This window comes from Anser brachyrhynchus (assembly GCF_964034855.1).
Source record: "Anser brachyrhynchus genome assembly, chromosome: 12".
NCBI classification, from domain to species: domain Eukaryota; kingdom Metazoa; phylum Chordata; class Aves; order Anseriformes; family Anatidae; genus Anser; species Anser brachyrhynchus.
In genome coordinates, this window is record NC_137707.1 from 14,063,985 (window position 1) to 14,073,001 (window position 9,017).

The 9,017-nt window shown below is 50.2% G+C and overlaps 2 protein-coding genes across 9 annotated transcripts in view; one reads left to right on the plus strand and one right to left on the minus strand.

Moving 5' to 3' along the window:
• TRADD (TNFRSF1A associated via death domain) overlaps nt 1-2,298 on the minus strand; it is a 10,822-nt gene extending 8,524 nt beyond the window's left edge. The window contains exon 1 of the mRNA XM_080551899.1: nt 2,167-2,298. The gene's annotated coding sequence lies outside the window, so the exon portion shown is untranslated. The remainder of the gene's footprint in view (nt 1-2,166) is intronic.
• Nucleotides 2,299-2,419: 121 nt separating this feature from the next.
• Nucleotides 2,420-8,971, plus strand: FBXL8 (F-box and leucine rich repeat protein 8). Of its 8 annotated transcripts, XM_080551893.1 has the most exons (6): nt 2,599-2,736; nt 2,916-3,073; nt 3,188-3,292; nt 4,640-4,739; nt 6,093-6,323; nt 6,891-8,971. In XM_080551893.1, the coding sequence occupies exons 5-6, from the start codon at nt 6,160-6,162 to the stop codon at nt 7,864-7,866; spliced, it is 1,140 nt and encodes a 379-aa protein (XP_080408019.1). In that variant the 5' UTR covers nt 2,599-2,736; nt 2,916-3,073; nt 3,188-3,292; nt 4,640-4,739; nt 6,093-6,159; the 3' UTR covers nt 7,867-8,971. The 8 variants fall into 8 exon arrangements, with proteins under 8 accessions (XP_080408022.1, XP_080408021.1, XP_080408020.1 ...); XM_080551895.1 differs by lacking the exons at nt 2,599-2,736; nt 4,640-4,739 and adding an exon at nt 2,435-2,559; XM_080551894.1 differs by lacking the exon at nt 2,916-3,073 and having other exon boundaries at nt 2,594-2,736.
• The last annotated feature ends 46 nt before the right edge of the window (nt 8,972-9,017 follow it).

Here is a 9,017-nt window from a genome sequence, read left to right on the forward strand (position 1 = left end):
TTTATTGCTGTTCTGTAAAGCACAGCACAGTGTGACATGGTGTCATTGAGACTTGGCAACTCACAAAGCTCTGAGTTCATTCTCCACTGGATCCCATTCATTTCTAGCCCAAAGAGACTCCAAAGCAAAGAGTTTCAGTCCGCAGCTAAGGAAGGATGGTTGGGGTGCTTCAGAGGCACCCAGCAGTCCTGGTTCTGGCACATTCACCATCAACTGAATCCCTGCTGCACTCAGAGGTTCTGGTCCCCTGGCTGTCCTCGCTGAGGGATACACTACAGTGCCCACAGCTCCCTTGCTGCCACATGCTTGTGGCCCCTCTGGAGGGAAAACTGCATACCTGAGGGATCAGCACACAGCCTTAATTCTCCCCAGCACAGAGCCAGGTTACAACCAAGCTGTACTCTGGGACCAAAGACTGTAGAAGGCAAACTGAAAGTTGATTTCCCTGAGAGTTTAGATCAGAAAGGTGTCTCAGATCTCTCTGCACTGGTGAGCTTTGACTCGTGGACACTCAGACGTATCCTTTCATTTTACATCCTAGCTCATTTATGATTCTTCTCCCATTATTTGCCTCTTGCAGCAACACTCCTGGACAACACCGCATCCAGCCCTCCATCTTCATCGTGCCTGGCCCTCGCTGGCCAGCTAACGCAACGCTGCATCTGCTGCAGCTGCACCCAGCTCTGCTTCTCAAGGCAATGAACCAAAACACCTCCCAGACTCCAGCTGCTCAGCGGTGCCGACACCGGGCAGTGCCAGGCTGAGGCTGTGGCTGCCAGAGAGCATGCAGGGGATGGCCACAGCACCGCAGGAGATGGGCACAGCACCACTCCTTCCTGGTGTATCCACACTGCCTGAGCATATCCACGAGCTGGTTGCTGCAAGCCCCCAGGAGCTGCTCCCACGCAGAGCGGAGCTTGCAGCCAGCCCTTCCCGCACGTCATGGTGACGAGTAATTTGGGGACTTTCGGCTCAGCCCTGTTCCTAAGTCCTGCCCACTCTTTCTGACTACTTGCTTACACCTCTGTCACACCATCAGCTGCTTCCCCACCGGCATCCCTTCCCTCCTGCCTTCATCCCTTCCTGCCTTCTGCTGTGTTATGGTGACCTGGCAGTGTCCCCCTCGCCTGCTGTCCTTCAGATTGTGGGTGTGAAGGTGGCCCCATCTTTGGTCACTGGGACTGACCACCAGATTGACCTGCAAACCATTGCCATCCTTTGCAGCATGTCAAGTGCACCAGGATGTAAACGGGGACCCACCCCGTTTCCTTACTATAACCTTGAACTGAGCCCAGCATGGAGCCTTTTACTGGTTCAGAAACTCCAGGAAATAACCAGTGAATCATGAAGTTCATACTGAAACTTCAGGAGTTCAAGAAATGCCTGTGGGATGGGGAGCGAGTATTTCTGGGTCATGGTCTCCCTGGACACACAGCCCTTTTAGAAAAGCATCTCACAGATGTGAGATGGTCTAGTCTGAACCTCGAAACAGAGGGAAGTGTGGGACTGGGGCACCCATCTCCTTCCGTCTCACAGAAAGAAGGTAACAGAAAGCTAAGTAGCACCTTACAAAACTGCAGATGGGGGGTATTTAAACATTTTAACCCCCAGAACAATTCATCATCTCTTCCAGTGCAGCCACCCGGGTGCCCCCTACCAGCCCCGAGGGGCACACGAGTACAGGACCCGGCTTGGTCCCGCTCCCACCACTGCAGCACAGATCCCATTTCCCTGCCCAGGGCAGGCTCTTGTCCCTCTGCAACGACCGGGCAGCGCCAGGAGGTCTGCAAATCATGCCCAGCATCGGCAAGGGGCCCCTGGCTGTCGTGCCCAAAGCCTGGGGGGGCAGTGGGTGGCTTGCCAAGCGCTCACCCCATAGCAGGAGGCTTTGCCAAGCCCAGCCCTAAGCCCCAAGCACCACGCCTGCCCATCCCTAGCTCCCTTTTTGCCCACTTCTGGTGCACGGCCGGCTAGTCAACGGCTAGCTGCGAGGGGGCCGCCTTCGTGTCAAGGCAAAAAACACCGCCGCGATTTCCCCCGCTGCCCGGGCATCCCTGGGAGCTGGGACACAGGGGTCCCTGCCGTGCTCGGCCCCAACCCCAGCCCGCTCCGCCCGCCTGCAGGGCAGCCCCCGGCCCCTCCAGCGGCTCCGGGCGGCTTCTTTACCTCCTGCAGCCGCTGCCGCCCGGCCTCGGCGCCGCCGCTTCCGCCTCTGCGCTGCTGCAGGGCCACGGCACCGCCCGCTGCTGCAGCGCTGCCGGGATGGCGGGCGGGGGCCCGGGGCTGAGCCCTGAGGGCAGCCGGGGCCCTTGGGTTAAGCCCTGAGGGCGGCCGAGGTTCCGCCAGCGCTTTCCCCTTTCCTACGGCCCCTCCGCGGCCCAAGCGAGCGTTGGTGCCGCGCCAAGGCCGGCAGCAGCCTCCGCCAGCAGCCGAAGGGGAAGAAGAGAGGCTCTGGGCCTCCCTCGCCTTCACGCCGCTGGGCTGGATGCCGCAGGGCGGCCGGGGGCTCCGGTGGCAGGAGGGTGCCCACCCTGCGGCCGCTCGTGTGCGCGAGGACGTGTAAGGCACAAACGGTTCCCTTCAGGTAGCTCGGAAAGCTGCCTGTGTCTGCGACTGGGATCCTGGTCCGGCAGGCAGTGGCTTGAGGCTGGCGGGTCCCGGCTGGCACTCCTCAGCTTTCCCCCCTGATGCTGCTGAGGAGAGCGACTGGTAAACGGGAAAAGGAAGATTGGCCCGGTTAGTAATTAGCGAGTGGCAGACGAAGTTCAGCTCTCACCCCCTCCCTTCCCTAGAGCTCATTTTAATGAGGTGTCCTGGGATCATTTTGCTGGGAAGGCAGCAACCCCACAGCCTGTTAGAGCTGCCCCAACAACCGCTGTTTGCTCAGGACTAACTGTGTGGGGTTTCCGCTGCAGGCAGATCCAGCGGGCTCCGTGGGTCGCTGCTGTCTGGGAGCACGGTGGGAGAAGGAGGAGAGCTGCTGAAAGAAATGAGCAGGAGCCCAGCACTGTTTGTGAGAGGAGACCTCTGGGACCCCACTTAGTAGGGGCAGAGCAGTGTGGTGCTGAGCTCGGTGAGGAGGCAGGGACACCAGCCTGGTCCTCGCGTCTCCTGGGGGATGGGTCGGACAGCGGGGTCCATAGAGGTGCTGAGTTCAGCTGACGCTCTGGTTTGCTCCTTTCTGCAGGGATCTGGCTGTGGGAACTCCGCAAAGAGCAAAGCAGCTTTTGTGCAAATCCCCTGGTTCTGTGGCACGCAAAGCAAGGAGCTGGATTTGGATCCTCAGCCTCAGGTAAGAGCCTCCTAACCAGGGCTGGTGTAGGTGTCCTCCTCTGAGCAAGGGGAAAGTGTTATCATATATAAAATACGTGTATACACGTGTAAAATACATACCTCTTTCATGCCATTTTACAACATTTCAATGCTAGGAGCTCATTTCTTAGCTAAAGGAAAAATCTACATGAAATAAATCCTGGAAGGGGTTAATCCAGGCTGGCTCTCCTGGATACTCAGGTCCCCAAGGGAAGGCAGCACCCACAGCCCCTCAGCCAGGTGTTTTCCTGCTGCCAGCTTGAGACACTGGTGAGTCCAGGTACCCAAGGGTTTGCGGGGTTAAATGGCAGCGGGGGCTGATCACAAGCTTCCCCTACAAAAGACCGTCCTGAAGGAGTTGCCTCCCAGGGCCAGGTGGGGACAACCAGGTGGCTTGCTGCGGGGGGCTGTCACCCATTTCTGTCCCCTAAACATTTCCTCTTTGAAGTTAACCTATGTGCAGCGTACCGAAGGAGTGAAAGAGGAAAGGGTTGCTGATAGTGAGTTTCTCTTCCGCCAGCCCTTGCCGAGTGGTGCTGAGTGAGCATCCCGTGTGGTGAAATCAAAGTGCTCGATAAGCACTCCGAGTCTCACCCCGCAGTTCCCTGTCTGGGGAGTGAAGCTGTCGCCGAGGGGAGAGGCTGAGGCTTGGCCAGCACAAGATTTGAGGGTTAGGGTTCGCTGGGGAAGGCCAGGCTGGAGGAGGATGTGGGCTCCCACCAAGTCTGGCAGGCCCAGCAGTGCGTATTAAACCCCAGGAGGAGAGCTGGTGCTGAAGCAGGAGCCAGGGAGGCCTTTTAACGCGCGCATTCCCATAAAGCATGTCGCAGCATCCTGGCTCCCACCCCGTGGGCAGGGAAGCCGCCTCTTGGCTGTTATTTTTGGCATCTCCTCCTCTGCTCCTCCCTCTGGGGCGCAGGCTGGGGAGCTGCAGAGCATGGAGGAGACCGGGCTCTGCTCGGAGAGGTAACGCTGCTTCCCGCTCAGGCTCGCTGCGGGGCCGCCGAGGAGGCTGCCGGGGGCTTCCCCACGCTCTCCTGCTCCTGTTGGGGCTGGGGCCGCCTTGGTTGGGCCCTGCCCGCTGAGGGCTGACGAAGCTCAACGCAGCAGTGGGCAGAGCCGCTCCCTCACGCGGCCCATACCTCTGATACCTCAGTGGCTCACGTGAGCAGGCCCAAACCCAGCTGTCCTCACCAGGGCAGCTGCCCAAGGTGGACCCGGGCCAACCCACCGCGTCCGCAGGCCGTGAACCACGCTGAAAGCCATGCAATTACTTAAAATAACGCTAATTATTTTTTGCTTTCTGTCTGCCTTCCTGCTCTCTCAGGCCGTGTTTTGAAGCTTTTCCAAACGACTGCCGTGACTAGAAATGTTTTTCTACTTTCTCAGAGGTTCACAGTCTTTTCACATGACTCCAAAGGCTCTAGGTAAAAATACATCATGAAAATAAAAGGAGCTGGACACGTGAGATTTCAGGAGTGGTTTAGCATTCTGGCAAATGTCTATTAGAGGGATTAAAAGCAGCTAAAAGCAGGGTCCAAGCTGTCAGGCGACTGTCAGAGAAAATGACAGAAGATAGTTCCCAGGAAGGAAGCAGGACTGTATTATTTGGCCGCTGTAGCTCTCAGTGGTGGGTGGAAAGGGGGTTGTCACTGATACGATGGTAGATAAGATAAAATAGCTGCTATGCTGCTGGTGTCGCACAAAATAATGAGTCACACTTCAAAGCAGTGAATTCTAGAAAAATACTTAGTTCTTTTTCTCTCTGCATTGTTTTTTGCATCGCTGTCCTGTGCTTGCTTTATGTTTTTCAACTCGTTCCCTATCTAAAGTATCTCTACAAGTGTAGGCTTTCAGTTCAATGAAAATTGTGGTGCTGAGATAATGCTGTGACTCCTGGACCTGGGCCTTCAAAAGCAAGAGGGCATGCCCAAAATTTTGTAGTGAGGTCGTAGGACCTTGCCCAATCTTCAGTGCTAGCCCAGGAAGGGGAATGTTTGCAGGCTGTAAAGCTCTGTCATTTAAAAATCCCTTGCTTCCTTATGAGAGGAAAGAAAAACTCTCATATTGGTGGTTTTATTTGAGCAGAAATGTAGAAGACGGATGAAAGAATTCTGTACGATGCCGTCAACCTCAGCCTTCGTCCCAGTTGTTTATTCTTTTGCCTTGTAGCTCACATGAAGGGTTAATCAAAATGTGCATTTGCATTTCTTTGTCAGACTTGTGTAAATGCAATTTATAAGAAGTGGATTAACAGTAATAAAACATTTCTGTCAAACTGCCATGTCTTATTTCCGGTAAGGGCCACTGTAATTAAGCTACCGGGTTCTGCTATAAGCCTTTTGTTTTGCAATCAGTAAAAAATGGATGTGTGGGGCTGTTTTCTGTGCAGAACTTCTGCTTGTAAAGAGTTTTTTTTGTTGTTGTTTTTTTCCCCTACAGTTTGAGAAATCTGTCTCAGCTTTTTGAATACCAGGGCAACAGTGCTAGAAAATTCCCTTGCATTTTTATTACTTAGAGTAGCAAAACCTTGCTGCAGGAAAAATAAGCATTTTTTTTCCAAAGGTTTGATCTTACATCTTTAATTCTTGAAAAGTATCAAGAGCTTCCTAGGTTTGGTTGAAAAAAATGTGTAAAACAATTGGCCAGTGAATTTTCCCTGTTTTTATGTTGAGTTTCAAAATATGATGAAGTTTCAAGTTTGAAAAAGTATTTACCTTCTCTGCGATCCAGTCATGTTGGTTTGATAAATCCTAACGTGTCTTTCTTTTTTTGAACAGGAACATTTGAAAATTAATTGCCATTTTGGAAGTTTCTCCAGTTTTTAAACTTGACTGACTCAGCAAAATGCTTGCTCCAGTCCCAGAACTGTGGAACTACATCCCAGAGGAAATCCTCATCCAAATTTTCTATTACCTTTCTCTTCAAGACAGATACGCAGTCTTCCAGGTGTGCAAACAGTGGGCTAGAGCTGTTTCTTCTAGCTCTGTTTGGCATTTCACAGAGATCAGGTAAGATGAGCGGTTTTCTGAAGTCTGAGCATCTCTGCAGGAATAACAAGCTCATTATGTATCAGTGCACGTTGAATATTTACACGCCATATACTATGACATACACCCCTAGACTGTGACATTATTGGCATGAATTTTGGCTTGTGTGTGATATTATAGTTCATAACTAGCACATATTTTTATAATAGAGGAAATTGTGTTATGCTGTTGTGTTATTTTGTTTTTTTTTTTAAATGCTGCTGATGGTTTAGGTGTTGGGGGAAGTATTACATTCTCAGGTAAGTTCCTTTAAGTTGTTATTTAAAAATGTCAAGAAACAAAGTTATTTAATAATCATCCTCATCATGACAGCTACTTCTCTGATGGGTCTTTCTGGAGACTGGCTCCTCTCACCTCCTCCCTCCTTCTTCAGTGTTTGGCCTCACAGTGACTTGCTAGGCATCAAGTGAGAAGAAAGTTCTGAGGCATCCGTTGATACCTGCCAAAACACTAGTAAAGGAGAGAATCTGCTCTGTGTTTGCTTAGTTCAACTTCCACAGTGACTAACAGTTTGTTTTACCTTTTCAGATGTGATTCAGAGGATGAGGAAAGCATGCTGCAGAGCCTGGTCCAGTTCCTCAGCCAAATCAAACACCTGAAGATTGTGTTTGACCAGTCCAAAGAGGTCAACCGGCAGAATGTGAGGCACATCTTAGATCTGTTGGCAAAACAGAGTCACAAACTGCAGCAGCTGTGCATCGTGTGCCACGGGGAGAACCCCTATTTCTACTCTGGCCAGGACATCCTACAGAGCATACGGAATATATGTGATGCTAGAAACCAGATAGATCTGCAGCATATTGATTTCCGAAAAATGCCCTTTACTCTTGATGACGAGCTTGTTGAACTCATAGCTACCACCAACCCAAACTTGCACAGTTTGTTCATCAACAACCGCACCCTGGTATGCAACGTGGCGCCGGACACTATTAGGAAAGTTCTCAGAGCATGTCCCAGACTCTCAGCCTTGGGGGTTTACTACGCCAGTTTGTCTGATGATGTATTTCTGGAACTGCTCAAGCCAGAAAGAGCAGCTTTCACGCATTTAGACATTTTCTGTGAGCGCCTGGACAAATATATACCTGTCATCTCAGAAGAGCTCTGGGCTGCTGTAAGTCAAAAGCATCCTCAGCTCTGCGTAGACCTGGAATTTGATCATACAGTCCCTGCCAGCAAAATACCGCGGATCCTAAAGCTGAACATACCTGTGAGCACGCTGCAACTTAACACCTATACTTACATGGTAGATCAGATTAGGTTTGTCACCCAGAGCTACAGCAGTACTTTAAAGAAGCTGACACTACAGACCACGTCCTCGGAGGAGTTAAATTCCTCGCTAATAGATCTGGCTAGGCACTGTCAGAAGCTGTTGGAGATCCACTGCTACTGTGTGGTCAGCCAGGAGGTGGTGGAAGCGTTCCTCACACACTGCCCCGGCCTGAAACAATACACTCTCAAGATCACCAAGGAGCGACACCCCTGGAAACCAGTGACAGTTCAGTGACCTCCTGCCTTCCTGGGGAAATTGTGGGGAGCTGCAGGAGTACAGTGAGAGAAGCTTTAGGGCTATGAGGAAAACACTGTAAAATGTCCCCTGTGCTTGCTGCGACCATGCTATTTCACTAACACTGACTGTTCAATATGATGCACACCCATTCAGCAGACTGAGCATTTGTAATCAAATGTGATAGAGAAAGGGTTATACAGAGAAATAGAGTTGCCTATTTTAAACTGTTCTTTATTGGAATATGCAGGACATGTCTTTTTTCTTCTCTGCTTCTTTATTTAGCAATAGCAGGAATGCCAAACATCCGTCATGGAGTTTTACAGAGGACCCCAGTGAAATTTAGTTTTGATTTTAAGTTTTAAAAGAACCTCAGTCAAGTATATTGTGTCAGGTGTCCAGCAACTACTTAGATAGACAGTTAAAGAAGTAACAGCTTCAGTGCAGCCATTTTGTGCTCACTGGGGTACTTAGCCACGTGGATTCTGTGGGCTATAGCAACAAACTGTGGTCATCTGATGGAAAATCCACCCTAAATTTGATAATTCCTCTTCTGGCAGTTTTGTGATCGTGAGCTCACCCAATGTCCAGATGTCAGGTAACTCCAGTTTGGAAGGATCTAAACAGGATGTGAATTATGTTAGAAGATGCAAGCAGGAAAAAAAGCACTTAAGGAAAAACACTGGCAAGGTAGTAATAAAAGGCAAGTAGTAGTCTGCAACTATCCTTTTCCATCCTTTCTTTCTGTTTCTCAGGAATGCAGATCTCCAGGTTATAATTTGAATGCCTTTTGCAAAGACTTTTGCTTTCATTAAATTGTTAATGTGTCTTAGGAGAAACAAGAGCATTTACAGATTTTTGTACCACCTTGCACTCAACAACTAATGGCAAAGGTATCTTGAACCTGAATTCGGATGTGTGTGTGTTTGCCTGTTGTACCAAAGATTTTGGTGAATTGTTATTTGAAGAGCAGTTTCTCCATTGAAATAGTCCTGGCATAAAGCTACATCGCAAGCACCTATTTAGACCTAGCTAAAATAACAATAACAATAATAATAATAATAATAATAATAATAAATAATAATAATAAACTATATTGCCTGGTAGATTATATGTGTAGCTGTTTTCATCAGCCTCTCATCTCACTGAAG